This window comes from Lampris incognitus, chromosome 9 (assembly GCF_029633865.1).
Source record: "Lampris incognitus isolate fLamInc1 chromosome 9, fLamInc1.hap2, whole genome shotgun sequence".
In the NCBI taxonomy this organism is placed as follows: domain Eukaryota; kingdom Metazoa; phylum Chordata; class Actinopteri; order Lampriformes; family Lampridae; genus Lampris; species Lampris incognitus.
In genome coordinates this window covers 26,708,792-26,727,739 of record NC_079219.1, presented here as the reverse complement: position 1 = coordinate 26,727,739, position 18,948 = coordinate 26,708,792, and the positions used below count along the sequence as shown (strand labels likewise).

The 18,948-nt window shown below is 44.1% G+C and overlaps 1 protein-coding gene across 1 annotated transcript in view; it reads left to right on the top strand.

Annotated features, from left to right (window-relative positions):
- Positions 1 to 18,948, top strand: part of snrka (SNF related kinase a) — a 119,278-nt gene that overhangs the window by 94,776 nt on the left and 5,554 nt on the right. The window contains exons 4-5 of the mRNA XM_056286129.1: positions 2,651 to 2,863; positions 14,545 to 14,679. Coding sequence (XP_056142104.1) covers positions 2,651 to 2,863; positions 14,545 to 14,679 — 348 coding nt within the window. The remainder of the gene's footprint in view (positions 1 to 2,650; positions 2,864 to 14,544; positions 14,680 to 18,948) is intronic.

Sequence of the window (18,948 nt, the reverse complement as noted above, 5' to 3'; positions counted from 1 at the left end):
GACCCTGAGAGCAGGATAAGCAGTTTGGATAATGGATGGATATTACAGTTTCATTGTCTCACACTGTATTTATTCTGTCCCTTTTTTGGTGTTATCATTTCTAAGAAACAAATTTGGGTCCTCCTCATCTGACTTGTGCAACAAAAAAAAAGAAAAAAGAAGAAGTTTAAAGACAGCCTAGTTTATGATAGTTGATTTTTTTTTAAGTATTAATTTCAGCCTTGATCGCCAGATTTGAATTCAGTCCTAATCCTATTACAGTTTCAGTGGCATCATTCATGGTGGAATTTAAGATGCTAAGCAGTGTATAGCTGTGATACCAAATCCTCACCCGTGTCTGAAGCACCTGTATTTTCCCTCTGTCAATCTATATTGGTTTATTCATTGTGCCTCCATATAAGTTTGGTAAAATGTTACCTTAAAGGCAGCAATATGCAGACCAACTTTTTGGCCTACAGTACTCAAGGATATGACCCTGTCAAGGGTGTAGGATGAAAAGAATGCATATGTTTGCCCCCTGGGCAACCAGTTTCCCAAATCTGGTTGACCAAGATGATCCCAGATGTTGTAGTTCACAGTACAAAAGGGTTACTGGTAAATACACACAAAACAACTCAGTGCTGATTCGAAAATTCATTTCTAAAGCATGCATTTGTTTGTTTCTACAGTTTGTTTTAGTTCTCATCATGTTACTGAGCATACCTGGAGTGCACATAGTCTTTTAAGTAAAGATTTACCAGGTGGGCATCTGGGTAGCGTAGTGGTCAATTCCGTTGCCTACCAACACGGGGATCGCCGGTTCGAATCCCCGTGTTACCTCCGGCTTGGTTGGGCATCCCTACAGACACAATTGGCTGTGTCTGTGAGTGGGAAGCCGTAGGTGGGTATGTGTCCTGGTCGCTGTACTAGCGCCTCCTTTGGTTGATCGGAGTGCCTGTTCACGGGGAGGGGGAACTGGGGGGAATAGCGTGATCATCCCATGCGTTACGTCCCCCTGGTGAAACTCCTCACTGTCAGGTGAAAAGAAGCAGCTAGTGACTCCACATGTATTGGAGGAAGCAATGTGGTAGTCTGCAGCCCTCCCCAGATCGGCAGAGGGGGTGGAGCAGTGACTGGGATGGCTCAGAAGAGTGGAGTAATTGGGGGGGTACAATTGGGGAGAAAAGGGGGGGGCAAAAAATCACCAGCATTTTCACCGCCAGTTTCACAGACATTCCCAAGAGTGCATATCATGTCAAGTTGAAGTCTGCATTAAGTAGATCCCAAACAGTGATGCAAGTAATGAGTAGTAGGTGATCGGAATTACAAATCTGGACATTGTCATGAATCACTACAACAAATCAGTGTGTGTGGGGGGGGGGTGCAGGAGGTGCGCGTCTGTGTTAGAGTTAACGGGAAGAAAGGTATTTAGACCATTCTTATGAGTACTGGAGTATACTGTAGATTGATCAGTTTGACACTGCTGTGAATGATAGATAACCACCTGCAGAGCATAAATCTGTCATTAACTCATTCTTGACCACATGTGTATTTCTTGATCCATTTGCGCTCTCCTTTAAAAGTGACTGCTACAAATGTGGCTGCTTAACACACCTTGACAAACAGAGGAGTCCATGTTATGCTTTATGAAGCTATCTGCCATATTCAGGCTGACTGATGATGACCTTTGAGATGTCTTGGTTTCAGCCATTTCATGCTGTAGCTTGTTCCTTGCAAACTTAGCACACTGAAAATTGTGCCTCTTGAAAAAGCTTTTTTTTTTTGTTCTCTCCTGACATTTGCTTGCCTTAAAGTTGCCAATAACTTCAGATGGACAGGAATAACAGATCAAATCATAATCACATTCCATGTTATGAGTCTGACATGTCCTGACACATACAATCTTAATTATTTGAGATCCATACTAGGCCTGAACAATAGCCTACACATATAGCCTTTGCTGTGTGAACAGGATCAATTTTTCTCCCTCTATTTGATGTTTTACAGAAAAAAAAGTTGATGTTTTATTGAATTTAATGTTGAATAGAAGCATGCAGACTTTTTTGACATTAGTGGAGGCACTAGGGAATTCAGCAGAGGCACTGCAACTTTGGCAATAAACAGTTGTGAGAAAACCTGCTAGTGTATCACTGCTTTAAAGCCATACAGCTATTTCTATCATATCTCTATAGTAATTTCAGTCTCCCTGTCTCTCTCTGATTAGCACGCCTCCAAAGCAGGAACATGACCACTACTGCTTGCAAAACTGTTTGTTACTCAATACCTAACTGTAAGTCCTACTGTTTGTTAAAGGATATTCTGCCTGTGAAGTATGTCTCTTGAACAAACAATCCTGCTGCTTTGTGTAGGAGAGTAGATTGAGGTGAACTAATGACACCACAGAAACACAATGGCTAACAAATTTCCAACTTGTTTGTCTTTCTCTCCAATTTGTTCCTTCTCTGCTCCTCTCTTTTCCTCCTCCTTCCTTTATCTTCTCTCTTTTTTCCTCTCACTTCATCTCTGCCTTCCTGCTGTTACATCTCACTCTCACTTTTCCTCATCCATCATCGCATTCCTGTTCCCCTCTGCCCCACATCCCTGCTCCCTTCCTACACTCCCTCTCCTTCAATTTCTGTTCCTCCGCTCGCTCCTCCATTCCTATACCCAGCTTGATCGATCGTATGCTCCAGAGGGACCCCAAGCGCCGGGCATCCCTGGAGGAGATTGAGAGCCATACATGGCTCCAGGGGGTGGACCCTTCCCCAGCCACCAAGTACAACACGCCATTGGTGTCCCACAAGAACTTGTCCGAAGAAGAGCACAACAGCATCATCCAGCGCATGGTGCTGGGAGACATTGCTGACCGAGAGGCCATAGTGGAGTAAGTACCTACTGCTGAGTCCCACAGTCACTTTGCGGCTTCAGAATATTTTGCTACCTTTGTGCACAAACACACATACGCACCATCCCTTTTTTCGGTGCCAGGTAACATTAAAAAGCAAAGAGGCCATTGTAAAGTTGAGTTAGACATCAATGAACACATTACCACATACTAATGTATACTGGTATTTAAGAGCAACGGTGCATACTAACTGTCATGTAGTGCTATAGGGACTCTCTTGTTCACTAACTAAATATGTATGGTAAATACAATCCTTCGGGGAATGCAAACAGTACACATACTCGCATCAACATTGCTGATTTAGACTCTGTAGCTTGTTACTAATACTGAGATTCCCTGCCTCACACACACACATACAGTCAGGAGTGTGCAGGGTGCTGGATGGATTAATAGTTTTGAGTTCAGTAGCTATGTTAATTAAAGCCCCCCACCCAACTACACACGCGCGCGCGCGCACACACACACACACACAGGTCTGAAAACAGTTGTGTTTCGCCCAGCATATGTGGAGTTGACAGTTGTATTGGAAGCAGGCATGTGTTCATGACAAATCCTTTTAGGATCTTTGCATTCATAAAAAACAAGTAAAACTCAGTCAACCTGTCCCTCTATCTATCCCCCTTCAATGAGGACCTACTCTGAGCCATATTACACACAGCACACACATGAAGCTAAGAATAAGCCTGCAACGTGCTGACAGCCATTTAATGTACAAAAAGCCTCTGGGAACCCGAAGGGATTAGGAGCTCCCGGTGTGCTACTACACCATGAAGAAACAAAACAATTGTGTAACACAAGAATGTAGAAGAAAAAGTGAGAAAAACAGTTGATTTCAAAGTGCTCGCTTGTTCCGTCAACCTTTGTTGCGCGGTTCCCCTTCATCCCATGACTTCTCCTACTGAGCTATAGCAAACCTTCAGTTGTGCTTAAAGATGGAAAAGAGGGCAAACACGTATCTCTGAGCGCGGAAGCCTCTCTCCATTCACACATTTTTCTTCTCTGTTGAGCCGCCTCATTTTCGCTGCGCTTCCAAATCTCACATGTCTGTAGACACTGTGATAATGGCTTGTGTTTGTGTGTATGCCTGACTGCCTGTAGGCCTGTATGTGTGTGACTGTGCATGTGCGCCTCGTGCGTAAACGCTGTCATCATGTGTGCGTAATCCCGTGAGGCGATAGCAGAGAGCTAAACAGTACGTTTGTAGAGAACAGCCGTTAAGAGCCAGGCTCGCTTACTTAACATCAATCATTGATGAGGAGTGTAAGACGAGTTATTTGTTCCATACTCTGCGTGATATGATACTGCTATAGTTGTACTTAACTCTGCTGTCCGTACGCCACCACCTGAACCCCTTCTTCATCTTTTGTCTTTTTTTTTTAAAGCTGTTATTGTTCAGCTGATGGTGTGACAGTATCTGCTGGATAAATAATAGAGTCAAATAGTATCTGAACATGTGATAGTTTTGAATATTCTGTAAGATCGTCTTCAAAGTTCAGAGACTCCCATTTTGTTGACCTAGTGCCAATCAAATATGGCCTTTTTTTCTTCTTTTTTTTTAACCCATATTGATTCATATGACAGTGGACACAGCCTCTCACTGTCAATTGTGATTACAATTAGGGATGAGTGATAAAGGCAAAAAACAATGTCTCTCTATTTTCTTGCATTTTGTCCATAATTTCCCACTTTTCTGGTTGATGACTCAGTAGATGTTGTTATCCCTAGCCATGTGGATAGCCTGGAGGCGTTTGGACACGTGTGTGTGTGTGTGTGTGCGTGTGTGTGTGTGTGCGTGCGTGTCTGCGTGCATGCGTGCATGCATGCTCACACATGGGTGTCTGTCCACAGCTAATATTGCAAACTACTGGACCTATCGGACTAAAAATGTTTATGCACAGTTGTGACTGTATGATCAAGAACCTGTCTGGCTGCAGTGATTAGAAACCTTAGAAAAATGTTTGTTCTCATTATTGCTGCTCCTTCTCTTTATAACGCTAGCTCACTTGACCAACGCTGCTCTCTATCACTGCCTGATCTAAGTCAACATGCACAACTCACATCTACGGTTGACTTGGTTAGCGCAGCGACATGATCATTATGAAAAGAATTTTTATAATCCAAAAAATGCAAAGGTTTTAAAGGAAAAACTTCCAAGTTGCAGTCAAAACAGGAAATGTTGCATATTCTTGTCACTGCCCGATCTGTGTCAACCGTTGAGTGTGTGAGTCGTGCAAGCGTGACAGTTAACATTTTAGTCAGCTTTATCATATTGTGAAAATATAGACAGGGTTAGGGTTAGACCAAAATGTTCACATAGCAAATTTCTTCTGGGCCTGTCAGCCTAATAATTTTTGTACAAAGTTACAACTGTTTGATCAAGGACCTCTCATGGTTGCAGTGATCCAGAACCTTTGAACAACCCATTTTATACTGAAATTGAGTGCTAACCTTTCAGCTGGTTTTTCGCCCAAGTCTGAGCCACAGAGAAGGGGAGATACGTAGGCAGTGCCTCCATATTTTCCCTTCTCACGGTCGGCGAAAAAAGGGATGGTTTGTCGCCAAGTCCAAGCACCGGAGAAGGGGAGATATGCCTGACGGGCATCTGCACTCTCCTAGTTAGAAAAATTTTTCATGCCTGTAGTTTAGGTTTTTGACAGGGGCTAATGACCAGTGAAGCCTTTCATTTCCTATACACTCTTGGCAGTGATTACCTGAATTTTCACTTTGAGCATGTCACAGAACTTAAGTGTTGGCAGAACACTTTCACAGGGCTTTCCTCAGATCAGTTACACCCCTGAGTTGCGAAAGACACATGCTTGAATAACACCACTAAAATCTTTTTAAGGGGGGGCATCCGGGTGGCGTGGCAGTGTTCCATTGCCTACCAACACAGGGATCGCTGGTTCAAATCTCTGTGTTACCTCCGGCTTGGTCTGGCGTCCCTACAGACACAATTGGCCGTGTCTGCGGGTGGGAAGCCGGATTGTGGGTATGTGTCCACTAGCACCTCCTCTGGTCGGTCGGGCGCCTGTTCAGGGGGGAGGAGGAACTGGGGGGAATAGCGTGATCCTCCCACATGCTACATCCCCTTGGCAAAACTCCTCACTGTGAAGAGAGTGGCTGGCAACTCCATATGTATCAGAGGAGGCATGTGGTAGTCTGCAGCCTTCCCCGGATCGGCAGAAGGGGTGGAGCAGCGACTGGGATGGCTCAGAAGAGTGGGGTGGGCAGGTCAGATACAATTGGGGAGAAAAGTCAGGAAAAAAAATATTGGTGAATATCAGGGGTTGCAACCTTGTTATTTGAAATTAGTCACTGAATGCATCCCCATTTTAATCAGCAATTCACGTGCTGATTAACACTTGTTAATATGAGCGCTGCCCACTGTCATTAACATCTTGCTCCAGGACCAGACTCAGCTCAGCAGGAGAGAGCAGAACATATGCCGAGGATTTAGTCCTGACTACCTCTCAATCAGATAATTTAGCTCCCTGTGCACAAGAATGATAGTGACCTTGAGATGATAATGGGACATTCATCCAGCCATCTGCAAACAAGTGAATGAAACTAAACAAAACATTTTTTGAAATGATTTTAAGTTCTCAAAATTGATCTCTTCTCATTGGCAGTGTAGAATGACTTCTTATAGATAGTGTAGAAACATCTACCTGGTGCACAAGCGTACACTTGAAGGCTCAAACTTGTAAAACACAAACAGTACCAATACACTAACACACTTGGTTCACACACACACACACACACACACACACACACACACACACACACACACACACACACACACACACACACACACACAGAAACATGGTCTTGCCATGTATACAGCTGTTGGCAGCAGTCCTAGTGATTTGATTAGTTTACTCATGAATATTTAGAGCCACAGAGTTAATCCCACCAGCTGCTAAGGGAGTGTGGGAAATGTGGTTCTCTCCCTGCAGGTCATATCAGGGTTATACAGTTCAACATGTCACACTTGAAGCTATTACATTTGAATGGGATACCCTGGGATGATACAGACCAATGAAGAATGTTTGGTCAGAGAGATTTTAGTTTTTATTGCAAAAAACAAAACAAAAAAACAAAAAAACACCATCATAGGATAGAAGCCTAGATCTACTATAAAAGTTTGTCACGTTGATAACCTTGGTTCATAAATTGACATGCCAATCCTTGGTTTACAGGAGAGAATTGGTTGACATATTAATTACATTGAGATTACTACTATAAATATATTCCTAACAAAGTAGACGTGAATGTTTATTAAAACATTGGCATTTAGTGATGAGAAATAATATGTTGCTTGGATACAGTGGATATGTGTAATTACCATTCACTTAGGACACATCATCTTCCTGGATTGAAGGCTTACAACGGTGCCGATCCACAGTGTTGTACTCAGTGAAATATTTTGGTAATTAAACATTCACAATATTATCTCACCAGGGTAAGTTGGGGAGTAGCACTTCCAAACCATCATCATCAAGATCATGTTTGATCCTGTCTTTGTGTCACATTATTTCTCTTGAATGTAGATGTGTTGCATCGCCAGTCCATATGTTGTGGCTCAGTAATGAACCACTGACACCTTACAGCCCTGTGTCCAGCATCACAGCCTGCGGGAGAGGCCGTTCCGTTGTCATGATTGGATTACATAGTAGTGTTTTGTCTAATGTCAGTTGGTATGAAATGAATCCACCCACACTCCTGACAGATTGCTCTGCCACATGAGTATGACTTCCAGTTTTCCTTTAATTCCACTGCTGTTGTGACATGTCCTCTGTCATTGCGCTGTGATATTCGCTCGGCTACATTTTTTTTGTCGTTTTTTGTTTCTGAAATTGTTCCTCTTTGGCTCGGCGTATTAAACTATGGATCAGGGCCTAAACTGCATAACCATTTGCTGCTGTCATGTCCTACACCTTGACACAGAAAAAAATCTATTCCAACTAGCTTGGGTCCCAATGTGACAGCTAGGTTTTCTTTTTTGGATCTACTTTTGCAAAGGAAATCTTAAACCCCCTTGTTTCTTTGCTGTAAGAATCTGCTCTTTTCCTCTATATCTGCTTTGCAATATTTTTGGAGCGGCATGGTGGCCCAGTGGTTAGCACTGTTGCCTCACAGCAAGAAGGTCCTGGGTTCAAACCTCAGGCCATCCCGGGTCCTTTCTGTGTGGAGTTTGCATGTTCTCCCCGTGTCTGCGTGGGTTTCCTCCAGGTGCTCCAGTTTCCTCCTACTGTCAAAAAGACATGCATGTTAGGGTTAATTCTCCTGTCTGTGCCCCTGAGCGAGGCAATGGAAAGCAGAACTGGAGTTGGTCCGCGAGCGCTGCAGCTGCCCACTGCTCCGATACAATAGGATGGGTTAAATGCAGAGGAAGAAATCATTGTAAGAGTACAATTTGTTTTAAGAATAAAATGACAAAGTAAAGTGGCGTTATTTCTTCTTATGGCCATGGTACAATGCAGAATATTCTTCTTCTTTAATGTTAGAGAAATAATTGGTTTCCTTTAGTTTCATGGCATCATTGTTATGTGTGGCAGGTTATGTGAACTTTGGACACCACCTAAATATATCTAGATTGCAACTGTAAAACATTTATCTTGTCATTCAGGATTAGGGCCATAATTATTGTGACAGCCAAATGTTTTCTACCCTGACACTCTGGAAACAAAAAAAAAATCTACAACAACCACATCACAGACAGCTCATTTTAAATCTAATTTTGTGTCATTAAGGTAAATTATAATTAGCATATTCAATACATGTTTCCCTTGACAAATTCCACCCCCTCCACATTGCAAGTGTGTGTCAGTTTTTGATATATTCCTATGTAACCCCTTGTTGACAGCTATGGCTACTATTTCAATTTTCCTTAAACAGGATCCTGAGTTCTCAGCGGTTGGTGTTGAGTTGGCTGAATGTAAATGATAAACCTTAGAATAATAGAACGTTCAGGACAAAAATAATAAAGAAATAACATTTATTCTCTGGTAGGCTATTGTTGTTCTTATATCTTACCTTCTCTCGATATGTATCAGAACAGTATTTACTTATCAAACAACCAAATCCCTCTAATGTCAACACATCAATCTACTACTACTACTTTCGGCTGCTCCCGTTAGGGGTCGCCACAGCGGATCATCCGTTTCCATTTCTTCCTGTCATCTGCATCTTCCTTTGTCACACCAGCCACCTGCATGTCTTCCCTCACCACATCCATAAACCTCCTCTTTGGCCTTCCTCTTCTCCTCTTCCCTGGCAGCTCCATATTCAGCATCCTTCTCCCAATATACTCAGCATCTCTCCTCCACACATGTCCAAGCCATCTCAATCTTGCCTCTCTTGCTTTGTCTCCAAACCGTCCAACCCGAGCGGTCCCTCTAATATAATCGTTCCTAATCCTGTCCTTCTTCGTTACTCCCAGTGAAAATCTTAGCATCTTCAACTCTGCCACTTCCAGCTCCACCTCCTGTCTTTTCGTCAGTGCCACTGTCTCCAAACCATATAACATAGCTGGTCTCACAACCATCTTGTAAACTTTCCCTTCAACTCTTGCTGGTACCCTTCTGTCGCAAATCACTCCTGACACACTTCTCCACCCACTCCACCCTGCCTGCACTCTCTTTTTCACCTCTCTACTGCACTCCCCGTTACTTTGGACGGTTGACCCCAAGTATTTAAACTCAAATGCCTTTGTCACTTCCACTCCTTGCATCCTCACCATTCCACTGTCCTCTCTCTCATTCACACATAGGTATTCCGTCTTGCTCCTACTGACTTTCATTCCTCTTCTCTCCAGTGCATACCTCCACCTCTCCAGGCTCTCCTCAACCTGTACCCCACTCTCGCTACAGATCACAATGTCATCCGCGAACATTATCGTCCATGGAGACTCCTGCCTGATCTTGTCCGTCAACCTGTCCATCACCATTGCAAACAAGAAAGGGCTCAGAGCCGATCCTTGATGTAATCCGATCTCCACCTTGAACCCATCTGTCATTCCAACCGCACACCTCACCATTGTCACACTTCCCTCATACGTATCCTGCACCACTCCTACATACTTGTCTGCAACTCCTGACTTCCTCATACAATACCACACCTCCTCTCTCGGCATTCTGTCATAAGCTTTCTCTAAATCTACAAAGACACAATGCAACTCTTTCTGGCCTTCTCTATACTTCTCAATCAACATTCTCAAAGCAAACATCGCATCTGTGGTGCTCTTTCGTGGCATGAAACCATACTGCTGCTCGCTGATCATCACCTCTCCTCTTAACCTAGCCTCTATTACTCTTTCCCAAATCTTCATGCTGTGGCTGATCAACTTTGTACCTCTGTAGTTGTTACAGTTCTGCACATCGCCCTTGTTCTTGAAAATCGGTACCAGTATGCTTCTTCTCCACTCCTCAGGCATCCTCTCACTTTCCAGGATTGTGTTAAACAGTGTAGTTAAAAACTCCGCTGCCATCTCTCCTAAACATCTCCATGCCTCCACAGGTATGTCATCAGGACCAACTGCCTTTCCACTCTTCATCCTCCATAGCTGCCCTCACTTCCTCCTTGTTAATCCACTGAACTTCCTGATTCACTATCCCTACATCATCCAACCTTCTCTCTCTCTCATTTTCTTCATTCATCAGCCCCTCAAAGTATTCCTTCCACCTTCTTAGCACACTCTCCTCGCTTGTCAGCACATTTCCATCTCTATCCTTGATCGCCCTAACTTGCTGCACATCCTTTGCAGCTTGGTCTCTCTGTCCAGCCAATCGGTACAAGTCCTTTTCTCCTTCCTTAGTGTCTAACCTGTCATACAACTCACCATACGCCTTTTCCTTTGCCTTTGCCACCACTCTCTTTGCTTTACGCTGCATCTCCTTGTACTCCTGTCTACTTTCTTACTCTCTTACTATCCCACTTCTTCTTTGCCAACCTTTTCCTCTGTATAATTTGCTGTACTTCCTCATTCCACCACCAAGTCTCCTTGTCTTCCTTCCTCTGTCCTGATGACACACCAAGTACCTTCCTAGCTGTCTCCCTCACTATTTCTGCAGTGGTTGTCCAGCCATCTGGCAACTCTTCACTACCACCCAGTGCCTGTCTTAACTCCTGCCTGAACTCCAGACAACAGTCTTCCTTCTTCAACTTCCACCATTTGATCTTCGGCTGTGTCTTCACTCGCTTCCTCTTCTTGGTCTCCAAAGTCGTCCTACAGACCACCATCCTATGCTGCCTAGCTACGTTCTCCCCTGTCACCACCTTACAGTCTCCAATCCCTTTTAGATGGCGCCTTCTACATAAGATATAGTCCACCTGTGTGCACTTTCCTCCACTCTTGTACATCACCCTGTGTTCCTCCCTCTTCTTGAAATATGTATTCACCACAGCCATTTCCATCCTTTTCGCAAAATCGACCACCATCTGTCCTTCCACATTCTCTCCTTGACTCCATACCTTCCCATCACCTCCTCATCACCTCTGTTCCCTTCACCAACATGTCCATTGAAGTCTGCTCCAATCACCACTCTCTCCTCCTTGGGTACCCTCTCCACCATGTCATCCAGCTCACTCCAGAATTCTTCTTTTTCATCCATCTCACACCCAACTTGCAGGGCATATGCGCTGATAACATTCAGCAATAAACCTTCAATTTCCAGCTTCACACTCATCACTCTGTCTGACACTCTCTTCACCTCCAGCATGCTCTTGACATACTCTTCCTTCAGAATTACCCCTACCCCATTTCTCCTCCCATTCACACCATGGTAAAAGAGTTTGAACCCACCTCCGATACTCCTGGCCTTACTCCCCTTCCACCTGGTCTCTTGCACACACAGTATGCCTACCTTTCTTCTTTCCATCATGTCAGCCAGCTCTCTCCCTTTATCAGTCATAGTGCCAACATTCAAAGTTCCAACTCTCACCTCCACATGTCTACCCTTCCTCCTCTCTAGCTGCCTCTGGACATGCTTTCCCCCTCTCCTTCGCCCAACAGTAGCATAGTTTCCACCGACACCCTGCTGGTTAACAGTACCGGTGGCAGTCGTTGGTAACCCGGGCCTCGACCGATCCGGTATGTAAGTCTTATTTATGATCCGCATATTTGATTTGGCAAAGATTTTACGCCGGATGCCCTTCCTGACGCAGCCCTCCCCATTTGTCCGGGCTTGGGACCGGCACTAAGGATGCACTGGCTTGTGCATCCTCTGTGGCTGGGTTCAATGTCATCACATCAATGTACTATCAAAAAGGAATAACCCTCTGGAATTGCAAACCAAATACTAGAATACAGAATCGAAAAGCTATGAAATATATGAAGTGAACACCTTACTAAATAACCTTGACCCAATAATGAATGTGTAATATTAGACAAAGTGCTGAATAAGTCTCCAAATAAACAGTTCAACTCAGAGCAATAGTGAACTGTATTACCAAGCACTTGGATGTCTAAACAATGGGGCCCATATGTTGGTGCACAATAAACAATGGAACAAACTCCCAATAGGAACACGTTGATAGTGTTTGAATAGTCTCCTCTTACTCACGCGACCATACAAATGATTCACGAGTGGTCTGCAGGGCGGGTAGGTGATGCAACAGGATAGCATTGATGAATGCCACAAGGTCCGTGCTGATCACGAAGGTCCAGCATGCGCTGAATGAATCCTTCCTCCCAGGCAGCGCTAACTAGCTTCAGTGAAATCCTCTTGTCTCCGGTTTCCCTGCACAAACTATGACCGGTGTTTATAGATGACTGTCCCCATGACAGTTCTGGCAAAACGTCCACGCTTGATAGTTAGACTATACACTTTAACAAAACTAGCTAAGTAAGAAAAATAACAAAACGGTAGCAAACTAGCTAACGTTAAGCAAACTGGCTGTAGGCTAGCCAACTTCCACTGCAAACGGGAAGAATGAGATGAGAAACGTCAAGATGCACAGGACTTGAAGCTGTTACAAGACAACACTTGTGCAAATCCTTAGAAGTATTTCAGTCCACAAAATATTACTCGCTTCGACACTAAACTCAATTTCTACCGACAAAATGATAACTCAACTCCTCTGCCATCTTCTGGAACACTCTCTCCCTCTTTCTCTTTTTTTTAACTCCCAAAAGTGGTCTCTGATTGGCTTAGAGTACATCACTCTATTAAACTGAAATTACACTGGCTTAGCTAAGCAGGATATCGAAACTCACAAAAGAATCAAAGAATTGAATTATGGCAAATGCACTACACCACTTGCTTTACCCATATTGAGACATGCATAACTGTGCAGACTAGAAAATATATTTCACATATCCATATTCCCATATTTGGCAGGCTACACCTATACACCAATCAGCCAAAACATTAAAACCACCTGCCTAATATTGTGTAGGTCCCTCTCGTGCCGCCAAAACAGCTATGACCTGTCAAGGCATGGTCTCCACAAGACCTCTGAAGGTATCCTCTGGTATCTGGCACCAAAACATTAGCAGCAGATCCTTTAAGTCCTGTAAGCTGCGAGGTGAAGGCCTCCATAGATCTGAGTTGTTTTTCCAGCACATCCCACAGATGCTCGATCGGATTGAGGTCTGGGGAATTTGGAAGCTAAAGTAACACCTAGAACTCTGACATGTTCCTCAAACAAGTCCTTAATAATTTTTGCGGTATAGACGGGTGCATTATCCTACTGAAAGAGGCCACTGCCGTCAGGGAATACCATTGCCATGAAGGGGTGTACTTGGTCTGCAGCAATGTTTAGGTAGGTGGTATATGTCAAAGTAACATCCACATGAATGTCAGGACCCAAGTTTTCCCAGCAGTACATTGCCCAGAGCATCACACTGCCTCCACCGGCTTGCCTTCTTCCCGTAGTGCATCCTGGTGCCATCTCTTCCCCAGGTAAACAACACATGCACCCTGCTGTCCACATGATGTAAAAGAAAATATAATTCATAAGACCAGGCCACCTTCTTCCATTGCTCCATGGTCCAGTTCTGACACTCACTTGCCCATTGTAGGCATGTTTGGCGGTGGACAGGGGTTGTCATGGGCATTCTGACCACTCTGCAGCTATGCAGCCACATATGCAGCAAGCTGCAATTTACAGTGTGATCTGACACTTGTCTATCATAGTCAGCATTCACTATTTCATCAATTTGAGCTACAGTAGCTCTTTTGTGGGATTGAACCAGATGGGCTAGCCTTTGCTCCCCATGCGCATCAATGAGCCTTTGGCGCCCATAACCCTGTCGCCAGTTCACCGGTAGTCCTTTCTTGGACCACTTTTGGTAGGCACTGACCACTACATACCAGGAACACCCTACAAGACCCGGCTGTGATGGAGATGCTCTAACCCATTTGTCTAGCCATCACAATTTGGCCCTAGTCAAAGTCTCTCAGATCCTTACGCTTGCCTGTTTTTCCTGCTTCCAACACATCACCTTCAAGAACTGACTGTTCATTTGCCCCCTAATATATCCCGCCCCTTGGCAAGTGCCATTGTAACGAGATAATCAATGTTTTTCACTTATCAGGGGTTTTAATGTTTTGGCTGACCGGTGTATATTCCTTTAGCCATATTCCTTTACTTCTACCTATATTCCTGTTATAAATGGTGTGTGTATGTGTTTCTGTGTGTGTGTCTTTGTTTTTCAGAGCCCTGGAGACCAACAAGTACAACCACATCACAGCCACCTACTACCTACTAGCAGAGAGAATTCTGAGGGAGAAACAGGAGAAGGAGGTCCAGACCCGCTCCTCCAGCCCAAGCAACATCAAGGCACACTTCAGGTAGCATATGCACATGCAATTTAGCATGCAGATAGACAAATACACACTAAGACACATACAGTCTGAAATGTACAGATGCAGGGAAATACTCTCTCCCTTGCACCAACCTTTCTATTACGCCCGTCTTTTGGTTTTTATTCCTTTTTTTAATTAGCTGAACAAAGCAGTGAGTTCTCATATAAGTTCTAAAGGTGACACCTTGCCATTGGAACGTATACAGGAAAATGTGGATAAGCACTAGTGCTGCATGATTTGATGAAAAAGTCATATTGCGATTATTGTGGACAGTATGGCGATTGCAGTATAATAAACAAATTTATAAAAATAATACAAATATGTCGTGTTCCCACAACATGTAGTAACTTTCATTTTGCATGTTTTACACAGTACCTCTTTCTGCTCAATAACACTGAGCTTGAATCCAAAATATCGTCATATAACAGAGGTCACTTTTTTTTCTTTTTTTTTGCCACCAGTTCATCAGCATTAACCTGCTCATTGTCATCGGTATCCATTTTTTTCCTACTTTCTGGTCTGCACACAGCACACCAGGTAGTCATATGACCATAGACTGCACACACTTCACTGCCTAAACAGAGCCTGATTGGTCATCTCTTAATTATGGGCGTATATATAAAGACTGCACACAAACAGACATTCACACACGCATGTTTTATTATCTAATTAAATTGCAGCCTTTTGCGGTTTATATAATTGCACAGGCTGACATCGCGATTGCGATTAGATTAATTCTGCAGCACTAATTAGTACCACATCCAACATTGCTGTACGCGTTTTACTTCTGCTGCCTGCAGAAATTCTTCCTTTTACGAATTTTAGTGTGTGTGTAGAGGGGAGCACATCACTTCTCATCATCACACCATTTCAGTGGTAGTATGCAGTCTCAGTAGAGGGTTAATTGGCCTCCTTATACTTGCCTGCCTGACCTGCATTGGTAGACCCAGAAAAGCCAGAGCCACTGATATCATAAGTCCTTTTTGGATCTGAAAAGTCTTCACCTACATCTCTGCTTCCTCTTGTGATTTTTGCCAAAATACTGGAATGCACACACTGGGCTCAGATGAGAGAGCAGCAGCGAGCAGGGGAGACAATTTGAACAATGAATTCTCCAGGTCTTGCCACTTCGCTTCCTTGCCAACATTGCCCCATCATAAAAAGAAGAGGGAGGGGGCAGATGAAGGCGGTGCACAGTTATAAAAGGAAGCCAAGGAGAGTGGAGGAACAAATAAGGAAGAGAGGAGCAGAGGATTCAGTGAGGACGGCCCTGTGATTATGAAACCCCACTGTTGCCCCCTTCAACACGCCCCCTTTCATGGTAGAGAGACAGATAGGAGGAAATTAAGAAAGAGGAGGGCTCTGGAACACCTCTCTCTCTCTCTCTCTTTCTCTCTCTCTCTCTCTTACACACATATTCTAGCAGTATTAAAAACTGAAACGAGACATCCCTGGTGCGAGTGTTGTGGTGGTAAAACCCAAGTATTAGCTGTACATTCCTTACTTTACGCTCTCTGAGACATAATGGTGTTTCTAAAAGCTGTACTCTCTCTCTCTTTCTGCTGGGGATATGTGAGAATTGTAGAAGAACAAGACAGCAAAGGGAATCAAGGTGTATAGATGGGTGGGGGGGGAACAAAGAACATAAAAGCAGAATATGCACCACACTTTCACTAAAAAGCAAACACTTGAGGCGTGTCCGGGGGGCGTAGTGGTCTATTCCGTTGCCTACCAACACAGGGATTGCCGAATCCCTGTGTTACCTCCAGCTTGGTCGGGCATCCCTACAGGCACAATTGGCCATGCTTGCAGGTGGGAAGCCAGATGTGGGGATGTGTCCTGGTCGCTGCACTAGTGCCTCCTCTGGTCGGTCGGGGTGCGTGTTCAGTGGGGAGGGGGAACTGGGGGGAATAGCGTGATCCTCCCATGCGCTACATCCCCCTGGTGAAACGCCTCACTGTCAGGTGAAAAGAAGCGGCTGGTGACTCCACATGTATCTGCGGAGGCATGTGGTAGTCTGCAGCCCTCCTCAGATCAGCAGAGGGGGTGGAGCAGCGACCGGGACGGCTCGGAAGAGTGGGGTAATTGGACCGGTACTATTGGGGAGAAAAAGGGGGGGGGGATCCAAAAACCAATTTTTTTTATTAGTTAAAGGAGGTGTCCTGTGAGGAGAGGCGATGGGAAAGATGATTGTACCATTCAAAGGTGCCCCCTCTCCTTCTGAAGTTTGACAACCATCAACCATTCATCAAGTGTGTCCACAACATGGACCCACCAGTCATCAGTGCTTGCAGCTGTATGTCATTCTGCACTGTGTGCAGCAGTTCATTAACTTAAGATATTGCTGCTGCAGAATGCTAAAGCCCTTTTCTACCATCCCTCCGTCAAAACCTGTTGGATGCAAGCCCTGCCTCTGAAGCATCGGAGACTGAATAAGAGAAACATAAGCATCAGCTGGCTGGGCCCCGTGTTTAGTGTCTGTCTGTTGTCTACATTGTTATGCCAATCTAACATGCACTGCTGTGTGTGCATGTGTGTCATGAGCTGCATGACACAGGCCACATGCTGGTGGCATAATGTTAACATTACTGGCAAAATGTCAGATTTTAAAAACACATTTAATCTGAATCAGGCATCAAGACCTGCAGTGTAAATGTTGCCTTTGAAACTAGTGCATCCGTAAGCCTTCTCCAGGGAGGAGCCACTACGGCTGGAAGAGGGGAGGCCAGGGTCAAAGACTATGAATGTCCAAAACCCTCCTTGGTCCAGATGTTTCAAGCTGAACTTCAAGCTGCTGTCACTGACATCCTGTGAAGCGGCCTGTGTTACTAACCCTGTTTCCTTAAATTAGCTTTCTGTGCCGTTGTCTCCTAACGTAATAGCACTGTTAAAGGCAAGTCTATTGCTGAAAAAGACGTCTATTTGAAAGGAATTCTGTCTGAAGAGCTTTTTGCAAGTTTGTTAGATAGGTTACTTCATTTATCCCAAATGAGAAATGTCAGTTGTCGCACCCTTGTGTAGACCTCTGGTATGAAAGGAGAGAAGGATTGTAGCACCCCCCCACCCCACCCCCATACTTTTCTCAAGACTTCCTACGGTATAATCACACACACACACACACACACAGTACAAGTGTTTGCCTTCAGGTTCACGCAGGAGGAGAACCTGATGATCTTGTACTGATCAGACGGCAGCGTCCTGCCTCCACAGGTGAATGTCAGGCCAGCTTCTCTGCTGAGCTGTGTTACTCCCAGCTGGTTAACATGGGGGCTGCATGTTTGTGTATGAGCAGGGGGCCTATGGTGCTGTGTTTGCGGCAGTGATATAACATGGCTAAGCTGGTGAAAGCCAGGATGAGATAAGTTGGATGGCACAAAAGACCTAGAGGCAGATACCACAGAGCTTTTTACGAGTGTTTGAGTGCATTTGTGCATGTGTGTATATGAGTGTGTGTTGAGCTTAATAGCCTGCCACATGGAACTGCTACGTGAGCTGTGTGAGTGTGACGTCGAGGGATCAGCTCATTTTTACTATTTGTTTTTCAGCTCTTCCCTGTCAGCAGTAATCTTGTGTTGTATTTGTATAATTGTATTATTTCAGTCTCCGGTCAGCTGTTCACCTCCAACTTATTGTACAAAAAGACAGGATGACACTATCTCTGAACAGAGGCTGAATTATAATGGTATTCAGCTTCTACTCTGACTGACATTCACAACCTTATTTTTCTTGTGCAACTGAGTTAATCGGCTTTTCAGGTCTAGGCAGGCTGCGTTTAATGGATGCATTATTCTGTGTCATTGTGAGTCAGTTTTCATCATTAACATAAAAACCGCAATTCATTCAGGTCTTCTGAGAAAACTGAAAAAAAAATCAAATTACGCTTAAATAGGGCATAAAAATCCTGAATTGCATCTCATCCATTGGTTGATTATGGAGAAAGGGTTTTTAACAACAAGATAAGATTAAGTGTGTCAAAGAGTTAGTTTTCACTGACAAGCTTGATTTATTGTCGATTTATATCCCCCCCTATTTGCACCTGTATTTCATTATTTAGATAATTCACTGCTTAACAGTTTATTTCTGGCATCTCATAAATTCATTTTAAAGCTTCCCTCCCCCTCCTTTTCTCCATCTCCTTGTGAATTAATCCTAAAGTCATCTATATTTAAAATGTGGCACAACACTTGCAGTTTTAAGTGCTTCATGCAAACTCTTGCCTCTGTTTGAAAGCACTGCCTAAGTATCATACTTTCT